The sequence below is a fragment of the Papaver somniferum genome, chromosome 9, assembly GCF_003573695.1.
Source record: "Papaver somniferum cultivar HN1 chromosome 9, ASM357369v1, whole genome shotgun sequence".
Lineage (NCBI taxonomy): Eukaryota > Viridiplantae > Streptophyta > Magnoliopsida > Ranunculales > Papaveraceae > Papaver > Papaver somniferum.
In genome coordinates, this window is record NC_039366.1 from 133204313 (window position 1) to 133222805 (window position 18493).

The 18493-nt window shown below is 35.3% G+C and overlaps 3 protein-coding genes across 3 annotated transcripts; all 3 read left to right on the forward strand.

Annotated features, from left to right (window-relative positions):
- Positions 1–444: 444 nt before the first annotated feature.
- Positions 445–3188, forward strand: LOC113310687 (sucrose-phosphatase 2-like). The gene is made up of 9 exons (XM_026559435.1): positions 445–623; positions 829–900; positions 996–1295; positions 1445–1546; positions 1691–1885; positions 1980–2270; positions 2386–2572; positions 2795–2841; positions 2948–3188. The coding sequence occupies exons 2-9, from the start codon at positions 841–843 to the stop codon at positions 3038–3040; spliced, it is 1275 nt and encodes a 424-aa protein (XP_026415220.1). The 5' UTR covers positions 445–623; positions 829–840; the 3' UTR covers positions 3041–3188.
- A 31-nt stretch (positions 3189–3219) lies between these two features.
- Positions 3220–5504, forward strand: LOC113310688. Its single transcript, XM_026559436.1, has 2 exons — positions 3220–3326; positions 4933–5504. The coding sequence occupies exons 1-2, from the start codon at positions 3220–3222 to the stop codon at positions 5225–5227; spliced, it is 402 nt and encodes a 133-aa protein (XP_026415221.1). The 3' UTR covers positions 5228–5504.
- Positions 5505–13538: 8034 nt separating this feature from the next.
- LOC113308580 lies at positions 13539–14851 on the forward strand. Its single transcript, XM_026557044.1, has 2 exons — positions 13539–14077; positions 14383–14851. Exons 1-2 carry the CDS (start codon positions 13945–13947, stop codon positions 14637–14639), a joined length of 390 nt encoding a protein of 129 aa, XP_026412829.1. The 5' UTR covers positions 13539–13944; the 3' UTR covers positions 14640–14851.
- The last annotated feature ends 3642 nt before the right edge of the window (positions 14852–18493 follow it).

Sequence of the window (18493 nt, forward strand, 5' to 3'; positions counted from 1 at the left end):
ATGTCTTTGAGTTGGTTATGCAGCAAAATCAACCTAGTTAAAGTTTAGCATCAAAATTTTACAATGTCCGGTAATGGTTAAAGTTTAGCAAAATGGAATAGCTAAAGTTAGCATATGGCATATGCTTTGGTTCCCTTCTCTATGATGGGGAATAATATCTTGCAATCCCCATTCTTATTGTCGCCATACAAAATATCTTGCCAAAGCCAAACAAAAAAAATCACATCCACACCAAATCTTTTCCAAGTTCCCATTTTGTAACCTGAAACGAACGGCCGAGAATCTTGATACTGCGGCCCCCGCCACAGCACATGAACCACCGGTGGCACAAAAAGATTACCTACTATTAGATCATGAGTCATCAAAATTCAACGGTTACGATTTACGGATTAAACCAAGTGTCAGTCTACTATCATCTATAGCATTGGGGATTGCAAAAGAAGCGCCAACGAATTTGGATCGAATTCGGGAGGCTCAAAGTGTTCTTTTTTTATTTCCATTTTTATTAAAACGTGAGAGAGAGAGAGAAAGAGAGACTAAAACGCTTATCAAGATCGGACAAACCCTAATCCCCCAAATTTGGATTAGAAATTAGTGTTTAGCGCTAAGATCTCATTTATCTGGTAAGTTAGCTCGTTCTTATGTTGAGTTTCTCTGGAGATTTTAGTATATTGTTATCGCAATCGCAATTGGAATTGTTAATTTCTTGTGTGATTTTGATTTTCATTTCTGAATTAATTTTGTTCTTTAATTGAGACTATTTAGGAAAGGGCTAATAGAGTAGTGAAAATTTTGTATCGTTTTTGAGATTTGGAGTGTGAATTGCAGGATTTGGTGACCATGGATAGACTTAGTAGTCCAGCACGTCTTATGATAGTTTCGGATCTTGATCATACAATGGTAGGTTTCCAACTCATTAAATTCAATTATTATTCTTGTGTACAAGTAGTGATTTTATGCATTTTAATCTTGTGTTTTTTTTTCCCCTCTTCTAGGTTGATCACCATGACAAGGAAAATATCTCATTGCTTAGGTTCAATGCGCTGTGGGAAGCGAATTACCGTCATGATTCATTGCTAGTTTTTTCAACTGGGCGTTCACCTACACTTTATAAGGAACTGAGAAAAGAGAAACCTATGTTAAACCCAGACATAACGATAATGTCTGTTGGAACAGAAATAACATATGGTGATGCAATGGTGCCAGACAATGGTTGGGAACAGTTTCTGAATCAAAAGTGGGATAAAGATGTTGTTAGAGAAGAAACATCCAAGTTCCCTGAACTGAAATTACAGGTGCGGCATGGGAGGTTCTGGTTAATACATTTTATCTTGTTTTCTTTCTTTATTTGCGTTTTACCAGGTAAGTAGTTGAGCCAGTTCGGCCATTTTCTTGTGATGGGGTTTTAGTGTTTATATGTAATTTGACTTTGAGTTTAATGCAGGCAGAGACTGAGCAGCGGGCACACAAGGTTAGCTTTTATGTTGATAAGGCTAAGGCTCAGGAGGTGACCAAGGCACTCTCAGAACGTCTTGCAAAACGCGGGGTAAAATAAACTCTAGTTTCTGCCGACATTTTTGTTTTTCCTACAGTATCTTAAACTCTTATACCCGCTAGACTATATTGCTAGAAATTTGACTCTCTTCTCATGTGGTTTGCTGTTCGTTTCTTCTTTTTTCTTGTTTTCCAGCTAGACGTCAAAATAATTTATAGTGGAGGTGTGGATCTGGATATTCTACCACAAGGTGCTGGGAAAGGACAGGCTCTTGCATATTTGCTTAAGAAATTAACAAGTGAAGGAAAAAAACCAACTAATACTCTTGCTTGTGGTGATTCTGGCAATGATGCTGAACTCTTTACTATTCCAGAAGTATATGGTTGCATGGTCAGTATTTGGCTATCCTTACTATAACTTTCCATTCATACAACTTTGACATTACTGGGCGTAAATTTTCTGTCAATTATTGCTCGTTATGCAGGTCAGTAATGCCCAGGAGGAACTTTTACAGTGGCATGCAGAAAATGCGAAAAACAACCCTAATATAATCCATGCAACTGAGAGGTGCGCAGCTGGAATCATTCAAACCATTGGTCATTTTAAGCTAGGTCCAAACATATCTCCAAGAGATATTACGGACTTCTCAAAATGCAGTCTTGAGAATGCCCAACCTGGTTTTGAGATAGTAAAGTTCTATTTGTTCTATGAGCGATGGAGGCGTGCAGAAATTGTTAACTTTGAGCAGGGCATTCAGAACCTGGAAGATATTTTGGTACGTCCAATATAGACATCAGTTCATTTTGTTATCCTTTTTTCACATGTAGGATTGTTTTCTTTTTATGGTACATCCGGTTATTTGATATTAATTGTTTAACGTTCTCTGATAGCACCCATCTGGATTCTTAGTTCATCCTTCTGGAGTGATACGTTCTCTCTATGACTGTACAAGTGAGTTGAGAAATTGTTATGGAGACAAAAACGGAAAACAGTTCCGGGTTTTTGTAGATCGAGTTTCCTCTGCTCAAGTTGGTCATGGCTCGTGGTTAGTGAAGTTCTACAAGTGTGAAATCTCTGGTAAAATTTTCTATTTCTACTAATATAAGCTGCACTTGACGTTGCTTTTGGGAAATCGTTATTTGGTAAACATTTGTTATTAGTTGTGAAGATTTATGCAGTTAACGAAGTAGATACTACATTGAGCACCAGTTTACATTTCAATCAGACTTGAAAAAAGTGAAATCTAACTTAATAGAATTTCCCTTACTTCTGGTAAATAACTCTGCAAACTTCTTACAGATGAAGGACAAACAAGTTCTATTGTCACTGTTTTGCTTAATGCAAAGGTAGGATTTAGACCTTTTTTCTTCACTTCTTTTTCTTTTCTTTTCCCCCTCTATTTGTAATGGTGAAATTATTTGAAATGCTTTTGATTCTGGGGATTGAAAACAGGATGGTGGAAAAGATGGGTATAGTTGGGTTCACATACATCAAACATGGTTGAAGGGATGCAGTGCAGCTGATGAATCTTCCTGGTTGCTCTAGATCAGTTGGTGCCAAGGATCCAGTAATCCTACACTTCCCTTTTGCTTCAATTGTACAATAAATGAACTTCAGATGTTAAATTTCTGAATAATCCAGTGGGTAACATTCTATGCTTTTATTCAATACAAATAATTGTTTCCTAGTTGCATCATGGTTGTTGAGGAATTCTTCTCTGCTCAATGAATCTCTATTTAGAAGTTTCTCATGAGAGAAACATGGAAACCGGCAAAGCTTTGGCCTGGTGTCTGGCAGAATCTACTAGCCAACACAACTTATGGTTCATAAGGTATATCCAAACTGGACGATCATGCAAATGTCGCCATTATAATGAGACTCTGAAATGGTCATTCTTTGTTGCCACTAATTTCTTATCACGGATGCATTTGTTGCTTTATCAATAGAAGGATTAAAGAAAAATACCACATTATCACTTCCATGCCTAACAATAGCTGAGCTCTAATACAACTAGGTAGATTTTCAGATCATTCTCTTGATAACTTCTCAGTTCTACTTATTCTAGAGAGAATGTTTGTCACTTTATTTTGTTCTTTAGGAACATAATAACATTTCGGGAGATTTTGCATTTCCCCATCAAAAAAGATAGCTAATTCCCCCCTTTAAATTGATAATAGTCAAAACCTCTTTAACTTGGATGTGTCGTAATAGATTAGCTCAATTAGCTTAGTACAACACGTGCAGCGCACATGCATGTCAAAAAAAATATCTGAAAATTAAAAATCCAAAAATACCCTTTAAAAATAAACGGTTTATATTAGATTTGGGTTTAAATTTGTTATACGTACCCCAATCTCACCTAACTGATTAGATAAGAGGAGTGAGAGATTGGTTACAAACTGAAACTAATCTCTTCCCTTTCACATACGGTTCGAGAGGCAGATAGAGAGAAAGTGAGGGTTTTCTTTGACATTTCCCCTTCTGTCTACAAATCTTAGTCAAAGAAAGAGATTGGGAAGAAGATTGAAGAAAGAACAATGAATTTTGAATAAGGATTTTGACATGCAATTCCCTGATCCTAAAAAGTTATACTCCCTCCGTCCGGATTTAGTTGATAAAATTGCATTTTACATGGATATTAAGAAATAGATAGAGAACAATTTTCTTTTCACAAATATCCTTAGCAATGAATAATTATTTGGATAATTAATGGTTCTTAGTAGGCACAAACACAAGTTTCTAAATTAGGGACTGATTACTATGTGGATAAAAGAAAAAAATTAGGCGAAAATATCAATTTTATCAACTAAATCCGGACGGAGGGAGTAAGTCTTTTTCTTTCGATTTTGTGTTAAGGTTTAGTCGATTCAATGTTAGGGTTTGTTTGATTTTGGGTTTTTGTTTATTCGGTTGTTAATAATGGTTATGATCATGATAGATTTGAAGATGATCATAAAAAGTTGTAAGGTTTTTTCTTCCGATTATGTGTTGGGGTTTTATCGATTTTGTTCAAGGTTTGTTTAATTCTAAGTTTTTTTTACTTGGGTAGTTAATAATGGTTATAATCATGGTAGATTTGAAGTTTTCGTCAAGTTTTGTTGTTATTCCGTTTTCATAAAAATTGGGGTTTCATTTTATTTATTTTTACTGTTGATTATGTGCTCTTATTATCATTAGTATACTTTACATTGTTGTTTAGTTAGTTATTGGACTTACAAAATTCATTTTTTAGTATTATATGTGTTGGTGATACTTGGTACCGTGTTGCAATTATTGTTAGAAATGGTGGTTATGGGACCGATCTTTTAAAATTGGAGTTGATAGTTCCTAATATGTTGTACTTGTGTGTTGATTTTATCAGATGAATTCACCATTTCCATTTGGTGTTATTGTTTTGATAATGAAACTGAATTTTTGCATTTTGTGTGTGTTTGTAGTGCTAGAAAAGATTATGGTTTGAAAGAATTGGTGATTCATTATGGTGGACATTGGCCACCTGACCAACCACTTGGGGGATTGCACTTCTTTGATTACATGAATGGCAGAGAGTGTCACTATAAGAAATTTGATGGAGACTGTTTGAGTATGATTGATCTTATTGCTGGTATGGGAGACAAGTTGAATGGTTTTGGGAGGCGTGATTACTTTCAATATTTGGATGGTGGTTTTTTATTGGACATATATGATGAACAAGACTTGTTGAGGTTTTGGATTGATTCGGATCAAAAATAAGGAACTCCTGAAGCACATTCGTTTATGATTAATGTTGATCCTATAAATGAAGATGCGGGGGCAGATGTTCAGCCATATGTGTCACGAGTGGTGTCTAGAGTTGATGTTATTGGTCGCTCAACACAGTCTCAAAGGGAAGGACCATCACCTGTTGATATTGATGACTATGATGATATGGTAGTGCATGAGCAACCACATGAGCAGATGAGTCAGCAGCCGCATGAACAAATGAGTCAGCATCCACATACAACTAGAAGGAACTTCAGTGCTTCAAAGAAAGTGGTTAGTAAGAAACTTACACCACATAGATAAAAGAGCTATTGCGGATGATAACAGTACATCGGAACCTGCAAGCAAGAAGTAGTCATCAAATGTTGTTGAATTTGATGAAGAGAATGATGAAGAGTTTGATGAAAAAGAGTTGTATGTACTTCCGGAGAGAAACTAATCTGAATTATCATGACATTGATGATTTACCAATTGAAGATGATTACCACAATAGTCAGTCACTTAGTTCAGACATTGAACCAAATGAAGAATCTGACTGTGAAACTGATTTAGAGGAAAAAGAGGCAGTTGAGCCATATAGATATGGAGAATATAAGAAAGTTACAGACAAGTATGATGATATGTATGCAGATGTTGAAAGTGAAGACCATGTGCCATGGACATGTGAGACAGATGAATTTGCAATTGGTATGACTTGGCCAACTATGAAAGAGTACAAGGCATTTGTGACAAGGTTTTGTATATCCAATTCTTTTGAAGTTAAAAGGACAAAGGATGACAAGGACAAGTTAAGGTGAATGTGCGAAGACCCAAAATGTTCATTCAGACTTAATGGGAATCTGTAAGTGAACTTAAATATGTGTGTATGCCTTCAAAATGTTATTGTCTCATTTTATACATGCACAATATTTGTGTTTCTAATATGTGTTGTTAATGTTTGCAGCCAAAATGATAGAGGCACAATCAAGGTCACCAAGTATGTGCATACACACACTTGTCAAAACAGGGATTGGTCCAAGAAGAACAAAATGACCAATTTTACCGGGATTGCTTCAGTAATAGAACAAGATGCAAGAGACGAGGGTTATAAATTGAATCCAATGAAGATAAAGGATAAGATTATGGACATGCATGGACTGCCTGTGAAGTATTGAGTGTGTTGGAAGGCTCTTGGAAATGCACTAAGCAAGATGTATGGTTCATATAAAGATGATTATAAGTTCTCACCTGAAATGTGTAGGCAGATTGTGTCAAAAAATCCAAAAAATATAGGAATGGTTACTGTTGATGCAGATAATGACCTCAGGACATGTTGCCTTGCATTTGATTCAAACCTGACAAGCTTCCAAGATGGATGCAAATCTTTTGTTTGTTTAGATGGTTTCCATCTTAGAGGAAAGTGTGGTGGTGTCATGCTCTCAGCAGTTACACTTGATGGTAATAATGGTGTGTAACCCTTAGCCATTTACATTTGTGATTTAGAATATAAGGAAAATTGGATCAAATTTATGGAAACCACTGCAGATAGATTGAACGCACATCCTAGGCCACTGACTTTCATTTCAAACTGACAAAAATGCCTTATACTATCAGTAAAACAAGTTTTTCCACAATTAGACATAGGCTTTGCTATAGATACATGTTTATAACTTTAATATGACTCATAAAGGCAAACACATGAAAAGAGTAGCTTGGGGAGTAAATTTTATAGAGTTGTAGATCACAAGAAAGCAATGGATCAAATGTAAAAGGATAACAATAAGGCACATAACTAGTTTAACATTATGGAGACACATACTTGGTCTAGGTCAACATTTGATTTGACTTCTAAATATGAGTATGTAATAAATAACTTTTCTGAAGCATTTAACAGTTGGATGTCTGAGAGGGAGATGAAATCTTTGCAGTGGGAGAGTGAGGGTGAGGTATTGGTGCCAAGGACAGAGAGAATTTTGAAGAATAAAATGTTCAAGAAGAATAAATACAAACTAGTTAGACAAAGTGAGTTTGAATGGTGTTCCAAAACCGCTTGACTGGAAGTAGGTGGGATGTTAGTGTAACTGAAAATTCATGTAGCTGTTGTGTTTGGATATCACTGGCATTCCATGTGTCCATGCAGTTGCAGTAGGAATACACTTGAGGGTTGATCTGAATAGGTAACTTCTTAAAATGTTTCAGTTGTCTCTTTTATTTGTTTCATTTGTCAAAAGTAAACTTATGACATACATTTCATTTTTGCAGTATGGTTGATGACTTGCACAAGGTTTTTAATTATAAAAAAGCTTATGCTGGTAAGGTTAAGGCATGTGCAAGTGAATAGAATTGGCTTGAGGTAATATTCTACCATCTTTTTATTATTTTCAATATGTGGCAAATGTTTGTGTTCTAATGTATCTTTTTACGCAACATGAAATGAGGCCCAACAAACCTAAGTATAAGAGAAAGGTGGTAGACCACAACTGAATATTAGGTTGCTCACCACTAGATTCCTTGTTGTCCAAACAACCTCGGTCTATAAATATTTGAGTTTACATTTGTTGCAAACTATCCTACGAGCCAGGTAAACTTCATTCGTGTTGTTTTTGGTGGAGCCATCTATCGGGAGAGGAAAGTACCCTAATTAGGCGAAATCTCTTACGACCGCTCGCTTAAAGACTTTTGTGGATCAAGAAGCTCTACAAGTACCGTTGGTGGGAAACTAAATAATTGCATTGTTATTTTAGTTTTTGATTATTGATTTAATTGACTAACGGTTGTTGAAACTTTGATTGCACCTGGTTTGTTTTTTCTTGAGAGCCTTCTTTTCTGACATAAGGGTCACTTAAACTAGATCAAAGTATCGACGGGATCTTTAGAACTATTTGTAGATCTAAAGACATCTTTTGATAATCCATCATCAATAGACTCATTTATGTGTGTGATTGATCACAACAAGATTCAAGTTTGTGGTGTGCAGGTTATTAAGAAGGAAATTGAAGATTTGAAGACGAAGAAGATTTTCTTATTAGTTTACATATCTTGTGAATTTGTGCACACACCTTGATCGACTGGGATCCGACTAATATTAGATTTATCTTTGATAAATTTGATCATATGGTCGTATCAATCGGAAACTATCATTTGGTGGTTTTCTACGATCTGATAGTTGTGAATCTAGAAACGAACTTTCAGATTTGGATTGATCATACCCGACAAAGGAGTTTATTAGGTTAAACGGAAGAGACTTTGTCAACAACTCAAGCATATATTTTACCAAAGATTGAATAGAGTGGTTACCGAACAGATTTATTCCTTTGTTATTTGGAATACAATCAAAAGGAGTAAAGCAACTTGAGATACTGACTTTTGTCTTTAGATTCATGTGTGTGACCAAAAGTTCGAAGATGCAGGGATACTGAGGACATTAAGTAGCTAGGGGTAGTCTACTTGGTCTCAACTACACGAAGTTGGCATTAAATTTTGTATAGCGAATTAATTATTAGAGTATTCAAAACTGAATTAGGTCCCAGGGTTTTCCTGCATTTGCGGTTTCCTCGAAAAAATCTGTTGTTGTGTTATTTACTTTACTTATGCATTATAATTTTTTTATATTATAATAAAGTAAACACACTTGTTAATCCATATTACTTGGCATTGATCCTAATTGTCAATCGATTTTATTATTGTAACTATTGTCAAGTAAATATCTTGTTGTCGTATTGACTCGACCTCGTCCGTAGACAAGCACACAAGGTATAGCACTTATAGGTTGATATTTAAAATTTTGTGGTGTATTTGGGTATCCTCGTCTTTTCACCTAAAGATTAGTCTCTCGAACTCAAAGTAATCCCATGCATTACATTTTTTAAAGGTTTAAACGATTTGCTTCATTGGGCACTTGCCTACTCCACCACTTTTTAGCCAAAATCCAGCAAACTGTTTTTACCCGTAAACACCACTGAAACCCAATTCAGAAATATCAACATCTATAAGTTTTTGGCAAATATTGTTATTACTAGAAGAAAAATCATGATTTAATTTTTCATCCGGACTAAGAGTGATAATTAGGTCGCTTATAACTACCCAGGGATCTTAACAACGTTATCGAAGTCCCTAAAAAGCATTATATCGGTGGAAACATTCAGCGTGGTAAAGGATTATGTATACTTTGGTGATATGGAACAATACATGCAGGTGCTGAGGCTCGACTGCTTACCATGTAAATAGGGTACGCGAAAGTGGTTGAACGTAATATCCTTATTTCCGTGGAATAAGGATAATATTTGGCAATTCTACAAGTAGCATTATGGGCCAAGACCCAAGGAACTCAAGGTCATCTAGTACCACATTGAATATCACGAAGGACTATAATGGAAATTATACCTATAAAAATTAGGATGCGACATTAGATTTATTTTTCTCTATTAAGGCTGATGTCTCTTGGATATGGTCTGGTATTAGGAAATGGTATGGATATTCTTAGTAAAAACTGCATATATGATCGATGCCTTCATTTCATTGTTGATCTAAGGTATAAATACTTTTAGACATAACTGCATATATGGGATATATTCCTTCACTCCCATGTTGACATTACGACTGAGAAATAGACTCTTGACATTGATTTTCTTATACACCCTTTGGTTATTGAGGAGAAAACTCCTACCGAATTGGTTGATTTTCTAACCAATGATGGTGAATGGAATACTGATATTCTAAACTTTTATTTGAACCCTAATATTTGCAACTAAATTCTCATTCTTCTTGTTCTTTTTGCGTAATCTAATGAATTAAAGTGGTTATATACTAAATATGATGCTTCATCTGTTAACCATGTATATAGATTTTTCACATCTGATTAGAGAGACTACAATCCTATTTGGAAGAAAAATTGAGGTTCTATATGTCAACCCAGGATACAAATGTTTTTATGGAAATTATACTCTAGTGCTCTGCCTCTTTGTATTACTCTTTGTAAGTTCACTCACAAAGTTAATCCCCATTACATTTTTTTTGTGAAAGATTCTCTGTATTTGTTCCCGTATTGTCCTTTATCTGTTGCAGTATGATTTGGGTTAATCATACGCGGGTCTATACTAATATTATTTAAATTTCGAATTGGATTGAAAACCTATTTATATCTAATGTATAAAACTATGCCAAAAAAGATGCTATTGTAGCTTGGTTCATCTGGAAACATAGGTGTAATATCATCCTTAAGATACATAAGCCTAATCATATGCAGGTTATAATAGACCAATTTTCTCTTCAATGATGACAATAATGATTTCTTTATTTTTCTTAAAAATAAATGATAATCCAACTAGATGTGGTTTTCCCTATCGATCTTCGAGGGATGAAGTATTGTTAAGTTTAAGCCAATTGCAAATACCAGTGAATGAAAAATAGTTGCATTCTTGAAAGATATCGAGCAATTTTAATTTTTATTCCTACTGATAATCTACGAAATTTTGAGACCGTTCCACTTGTAGTTGGAATACGGTAGAAAGATCAAAGGGTGTGCACTCGGCTTGTTAGGATATATCATTAGTCTTTGTACTGACTATGTCGATCTTTATATAATTTTCTGTTGATAAAGAATGTATCCACAATTTCATTCTAAATCAGTATCTTGTTATACCCTTGAGGTCATGAAATTATAGGAGATTTATTTGCATTTATGTGTCAAATTCCAAGCCTATTAATTACATGTTGGTGTAGTATACGTTATATGAGAAGTATGTTCTTGGTAAAAACGATTTGATGGTTTTATTTTTATTCGGATCCTAGAGCTGGTTCAATAATTGTTCACCTTATTTGATGAATTTTGTGTGCTAGTCCTTGAAGGACTCATAGTGCATTCACACGATTAATATGGTCGCGGAACATATCAAAATTTTAATCCTTAGAGGATTCAAATTATATTCAGGCATCCTCTTGACTCGATTATATCAGGTTTAACAATCCTTTATGTGTTTTTAGAAATTTGGTACGAAACCAAAAATCTGGATTAATTTGTTGATGATATCAACTTTACAGGTCTCTCAAGGAGTCTTTAAAAACACTAAAAGCCACGCTTTAGCAGCATATTTATTATTATTATTATTATTGGATAATAAAAATATTTTATTATTTCTATTTATTTGGCGGTTCTAAGTAATATATAAAAATAAAAGAAAGATTACAAAAAAAAATTGGTTGGAAGCCTAGCAACCAGCTGCGCCCCAACCCCTTTCTAATTATTATTATTATTTTAAAAATCTACAGTATCAATATTATGCTTGCATAAAACTTATCTATGATGTAGCTGGATTCTAGTTATGATTCTGATACTTGTTTTGTGTAATACTCATATAGTTGAGTTAGCATAACTAGATACGTCAAAAGTTGTACTATTTTTCCTTCATTTCAAGAGTTGTCCAATGTGGTTTTCCTGACAAGGTTTTAACGAGACAACATCTCGTTGACGTTGAGTATTCATTCAAATGTTGATATTGTGCTCTTTTTCCTTTGTCCAAATGTTTTCCCCTTGGGTTTTACTGGAAAGGTTTTAGTGAGGCAATTTAATTCAACATTGTGGTCGTCCAAGAAGAAGTTTTATCAATTTTGGTTATTCGGTGGATTCCTACCATTAACTAGGTTATCTTATTAAACCAGATAAACATAAGCATCTCTTATGAATTTGAATGTCTTTCTGAACCACATAAAGTTTAATTACAAACACAATTTTTGTTCACATATATATGGTAATGCATTCATATCTTGACACTTTGTTGAAGAAACTATATCTACAAACTTCAGCGAATCATCTCAAGAAGCTAGAAACCCATGACACAAATCCTCAATATGTTGAATAAAAATGTAGACTTAGAAAGAGTATTGTTCGTAGACAATACCGATTCACCGATTATGCATCACAAAAGATGACTTCTTCAACTGGTAGATTTATTCACCAAAGCATTGGAATCTTTTGCATTCAAGAAATTAGTACATCAAAAATGGAAAGTCTCCAATCAAATATTTGCAAGCGAAGATTTAACTGAAGTACTCATCACAGAGAGCACCATCATCGAAGGTGCATTACTGGACTTATCACGTTACACTCTTTTTCCTTCGTCAAGGTTTTGTCCCACTGGAATTTCCTTATCAAGATTTTAACGAGGCAGCATACGCATGTCCAATAATATTTTAAGTCTCTATATATTCGTGCATTTTCTGATTTTTCTCTTTTGAGTTTTCTCGATATGTTCATAATGACTTAACAACAATGGTCGTTAGGAAAAGTGTTACCAATCGAGATCAATTAACCAAGATACTTTTATATCTAAGATTAAAATTTCTTTTATCATGCAAATAGAGGCTTTAATGTCCGTCTACATGTGAATAAGACTCCCCTCTTCTTGTTATCTCTACTATTCCGTCCCCTTTCTTTTCACAACAATAAACATAACTTCTAGACACTAAGCTACCCCATATCCAACTACGTTGGACGGGGATAGTCTGCGTGGTGCGCAAACCACATGACGTACAATAAGGTAGGGGTCCAGTTTCTTTGGACTCCAAAGCGAAGCCGTGTCCGAGTCAAATTTTCCTTGTGTCTCTCCATCACTCTCCTAAGTACACGCTGGTCATGAGGGTTGGTTGGAACGGCTTCTAGAACACCAATTAAAGGCTAACTCAACCAACCACATACGTCATTCATTTAATATTTTAACTGGATTTGTTTTTTATTATTAAATCCTCAATTTCCGTCACCCAAAAGGACATTATAGTCCCTCTCATCATGTTAATCTTGTACTTTGTAAAATTTGACTATATGGCTAATCCTCTATTTGGCTATTTGTCTCCAACAGCTAAATATATTCGTCTTGAATCTTAATCAAACTTTAGTCTACAAAGCATGATGCAGGCACTTTTAAATCACCAAAGTCAAAACTCTAATGGCTTTTCAGAAACCAAAATGCAAGTCATTGATAAAACTTACGGCAACAACTTTTGAAGGGCCATATATTTAGACCTTGGAATCAATTTATATTGTTGACCAGTAACGTGTCTACTTGGTAATCTCCGTCCCAAAAGCAACTTCACGCGTCTTCAACTTGAAGTCAGTGACATGTTTAATTTGCTTAATTAAAGAAAAAAGTCAACGACAAAGAAGATTTGGTCAAAGAACCAATAATGACTCTAGAATCGAAAGGGTAAAATAGTCAGAGTGACGTAATTTTAACAATTCTGTTTGGAAGAGGGAAACGGAAAAGTACCACAATAATTTTAGTTTTAAATGGTTTTGGCCTTTCAAGGGTTTAAAATGGTGGAAGGGTTTTCAATGGAAGAAAAATCCTAAACAAAGTCAATGAATGTTAGGTTTTAGTCCTATATATATTGTTCTATTCTTTCCAACGTTAATTCTCAATAAATCATTCACTCGATTCCATTTTGTATTATTATTCGGATTAATCCTTTGTTCACTCTTCTTAAATTCTTCTTTTTCTTTTCCTCTCGCTTTCTTTCCGTATTACTCACCTTCTTTATTTCGTTTTTTTTTTTGTTTTTTCTGTTTTGTGATCGAGCCTGATATGGATTTCATCGCAACCCTTCATAATCATAATAAAAATTATTACTTCTTCTTTGATTTCATCTATTGATTGCAATACCATTCCAAGCCTTCCGGGGAGAAATACAAAGATATCATCATATTTTTATTAAGCGATCAGAGGAACCCAAGAAAAATGGAGAATTCGGTAGGATTCATGACGGTTTTTGCTGTGTCAGGAAGCGTGGTTCTTGTTGCTCTGCAAGCTCATAAGCGTCTTCTCTCTGATTTCATGAAAAAAGTTGAATTAGAATTAGGAACTGCTGCTGGTAAGTTTAATTCTATCAACCCCTTCCTGTTATCAGTCCAACAATTTTTTGTTTTCTTGAGAATGTTGACGTTCTTTTGATCTTAGAGGTTAGTTTCATCATAATCATAATGTTTGTTGAATCAAGGGCAACAAAACAATGGATGATCAAATCTTGGTTTAATTTAAAAAACAAAAAAAAATATTCATGAGTTTTTTAAAGTCGTAGTAGGTAGGAAAATTGCGAGATTCATGCCTCATGAATCTATTGAAGGATGATGAGTTTTTTTCTTCTTCTAAAGATAGTTTATGTTAATTTTTTAACAGGTGTAGGTAAAGTTCAACAAAAGAAGAAAGTCCATTTTGCGGATGATGTAATCGAGCCATCATCCAATAATAAAGAATATCGAAAGCAGCGATCTAGATTGAACATGGATCGATCAAGTTCTCTGTGCAATAGTCAATGCAGCCAAATGATAAACGTCCCTGATGAAGATAAAATTCCAGAGAATAGACGTGCATTGTACAAAGGGATTGTGCAGTCTAAGATACTCAAGGGAAATATGGTTTCAGCTGTTGTCTAATGCTTCTTCTATTAACAACGATCCAGTGTAAATAAAATCAATCTATTAAGATATGTAGGCGTGTGGATTTGGAAATGGGCTACTTTTTTTTTTCCTGTAAAGGGCACCTCTTTTTGTTTGGAGTCCTGGCGTTTATTTTTGGAATGCCTTTGTGATGAAGAGTTGTATGTAAGTTATACACATTAATTGTATGTTGATTTACTTTTAACTGACTATTGGCAACAACATTTGGGAGCTCTGAGGATCGGCGAAAAACGGTTTCAACTCAGTTTTTTAAATCGATGAATTCTTCGGAGCAGTGGTGGTTTCGTTGATACTCATCTAAAAACAGTAATGTTTTTCCATAACATGTTATGGACATGTTTAAAAGTTCCTAGAATACTATCTTCCTATCATACATTTTCTAAAAGTTTTTTTCACTTTTCTAAAAGCGGTTGTATTCTTTAGAGTTCAAAGATGTCCCAAAATTCTAGATTACAAATGGTTGCTCTCACTAAGAGAATGAAAGAAACAAGTCTCCAGGGGTCAGACCAAATGAAGATTTCCAGATGAAATTTAATCTCTATAAAAAAAAAATGAAGCTGCAACTAAGTGGAGTAATTGTCTGATAGGAAAATCATTGCAAAAGATGAAGTTTAACGGAATCCAAAGAGATGTTAACATTATATGGAGGAGGTATTGTAAAGTAGGAGTTAATACCATGGGAAATAACCTATATGTATTCAAGTTCAAATGTCCTGGAGATATGCAATCTGTATTGGAACATATGGCTTGGACTATTGCGGAGCATACTTCACTACTATTCCGATTGAGGATTACAAGTTCACTCATCAAGTCTTCTTGATACTTATGAAAAGTCTCTTCTTGGAACATTTAGATAATGGAATCGTTTAAAAATGTACACGCCAGGACATTGGTACATAAGTTTCAGAAGAAGGAAAACGAGGCTGCTCTATCAGAGGAAGGGTTGTAACTACAAAAATTGAAGTAGATCTCATAAAACCACTTAAAAGAGACATTTGGCTGCGAACTGCTGCTAAACAGAAATTATGGATAAGATACCATTTCAAAATTCAACCAGGGAAAATATGCTCCCACTGTTTTGTGCCCGACCATGATGAAGATAAATGCGAGGAGATTGCATGGAACATCTATATGTTTGGTAAAACAAAAGAAGTGTTTGTTGATCTTCAAAGTAGGAATTAATACCATGGGACATAACCTATATGTATTCAAGTCCAAATGTCATGAAGACATGCAGTCTGCATTGAACAGGTGCCTTGGATCATTGCGGAGCATCTGGTTGTGTTACAACAATATTTCACTACTACTCCGATTGAGGATTACAAGTTCACTCATCAAGTCGATCAATACTCATGCAAAACCTCTACTTGGAACATTTAAATAATAGAATCATTGAAAAATATGTCATGACATCGGTAGGAAAGTTTTAGTTGAAGGAAAGCGAGGTTGCTCTATCAGAGGAAGGGTTGTAACTGCAAAAATTAAAGTAGATCTCAAAAACCACTTAAGAAAGGGCACTTGGCTGCTAATTGCTGTTAAACAGAAAGTATGGGTAAGACACCATTTCGAAAAGCAACCAAGAAAAATATGCCCCCACTGTTTTGTGCTCAACCCATGATAAAGAGAAATGTGAGGAGATTGCATGGAACATCTATATTTTCGGTTTAACATAATAAGAGATTGCTGATCTTTACGCGCAAAATATCCACAAAATCAAGGAGTTGAAGGAAAACCACAGAGTAACAAGTGAATGATGATGGGATCGTATATGTTGATGTGTCAGAGAATTCTGGGCTTGACCCAAGAAAGAAAAGATGTAGGGGTGATGCTCGTGAGGATAATTTTGTCCTGCTAGAAGATAACTCCCAGTTCACTTTTTCAAACCCTAACTCTCTCCAAAACATCGTTGGAAACGGTAGAGATGGACATACATAGACCAAAACTACAATCTATGATGATCATGATTTGAACATGTATGATGTTGAAGATGGGGAAGAAAACCAAATGATGGAAATCACCATCTCTTTGTTGATGAATATCAATTAGGTACTGCAAATCAAAGCTTCCCCTATTTTTTTCTCGATTTTAAATCTGAACCCTCTTTATCATTCTCATAGCCTGTTGTTAATCATAGTTAGTAGATCTAATCATCATCTCATAAGACGTATTTCTCTTCATTGTTCTTTGAATTTTCTAGGGTTCAATGTTTTGTACCTTAATTTTAATTATGATCCGTTGGTTCTCACCAGTGAGCTCTTCTACCCTTTGATTATATCTAAAACATCATTCTTCTTCCATTCCTTCTGAGCTCAGACCTATTTACTTTTGTAACTCTAACTACAAAATCATTTTTAAGATATTTGTAAATAGAATGAAACCATTCCTGAGTAATATGATTAGCCCTTTTCAGGCTGCATATGTTCCTAACAGGAATATTCAAGACAATGCCATCATTGTTCATGAACTGGTTCATATAATGAAAACGAAGAGGAAGAAAGATAAATGGGGTGTCATGGATCTTAAACTGTATATGTTAAGGCCTTTAACAAGGTTGGATGGCCTTTTCTGATAGATGACCTTAAAGTTTTTGGTTTCTCGGAGCATTGGTGTGTAAGGACTAGCCTCACAAATTAGCTCAAGAATGGATAAATTCCTAAGGATTGAAGAAGAACAAAAAGAGGGAGAAGTTTTCTTAGATTTAATTTTATTCATGTCTATCCTTACGGCTCAACTGAGTGTAAGAATACACACAAGACCACTCGTGTGACTCGCACAAGTACAAACAATGACCGTACAATTCAACAAACAAATGGGCGCCAATAACCTAGGGTCAGCCCTTAACAACTTTTCTTAAGCAATTTAAACCTAACTAACTTGGGTCCTGACAATACCCTCTACTCCTCCAAATCCTTGACCTCAAGGATTAACTTTGGAAATTGGTTTGACATGAAGTCCTTGTCTTCCCAAGTAGCATCTTGAGCTGATAAATTCTCCCATTGCACTAACACTTGGGTGATACTCTGGTTACCCTTCTTAACTTGCCTGCTATCCAAAATTTGCAGAGGATTCACCTTCATCTCCTTGTCCTTGTTCAACTTGGGCAGTGTAGTTTGAGACAGCAATCCTGCTCCTGGCTTGGCTTTCAACTGGGACACATGGAATGTGGGATGAATCTTGGACTCTGGTGGAAGTTGCAGTTTGTAGGCCACCTTCCCAATCCTCTCAAGTACCTTATAAGGGCCAAAGAATTTGGCAGCCAACTTTAAGTTTTTCCTTAATTCCACTGATGTCTGTTTGTAGGGTTGGAGCCTTAAATACACCCAATCACCTTCTTTGAACTCCCTTTCAATCCTCTTCTTATCTTCTTGCTGCTTCATCCTGTGCTGAGCTTCTTCAAGCACCCCCTTCAGCATTTGCCCCATGATTAATCTCTGTTGTAGATACTCATCTGCACCAAGACTGATTCCATCATTTGTTGAAGATACACCAAATTGTGGAGGCTTATACCCATACAGAGCTTCAAAAGGTGTTAACTTCAGGCTGGTATGGTAACTGGTGTTAAACCACCATTCAGCCAGTGATAACCATGACACCCATTTGTTAGGCTTGTAGCTTGTCATACACCTCAAATAAGTTTCAAGGCATGCATTCACCCTCTCAGTTTGCCCATCTGTTTGAGGGTGATAAGCAGTACTTAGGTGCAAGGAAGTTCCCATTCTTGTCAGTAGGCATTGGAAAAATTTGCTCAGAAAAACACTATCTCTGTCTGACACTATGGTCTTTGGAAGTCCATGCAATTTAATGACTGAGTCAAGCATTACCTTGGCCAC

Coding starts and splice junctions, on each gene's coding strand:
- LOC113308580 (XM_026557044.1), top strand. CDS start 13,945: ATGGAGAATTCGGTAGGATTCATGACGGTTTTTGCTGTGTCAGGAAGC. Junction 14,078..14,382: donor AGAATTAGGAACTGCTGCTG/GTAAGTTTAATT, acceptor ATTTTTTAACAG/GTGTAGGTAAAGTTCAACAA.
- LOC113310687 (XM_026559435.1), top strand. CDS start 841: ATGGATAGACTTAGTAGTCCAGCACGTCTTATGATAGTTTCGGATCTT. Junction 901..995: donor CGGATCTTGATCATACAATG/GTAGGTTTCCAA, acceptor CCCCTCTTCTAG/GTTGATCACCATGACAAGGA. Junction 2,271..2,385: donor AGAACCTGGAAGATATTTTG/GTACGTCCAATA, acceptor GTTCTCTGATAG/CACCCATCTGGATTCTTAGT.
- LOC113310688 (XM_026559436.1), top strand. CDS start 3,220: ATGAATCTCTATTTAGAAGTTTCTCATGAGAGAAACATGGAAACCGGC. Junction 3,327..4,932: donor CACAACTTATGGTTCATAAG/GTATATCCAAAC, acceptor GTGTGTTTGTAG/TGCTAGAAAAGATTATGGTT.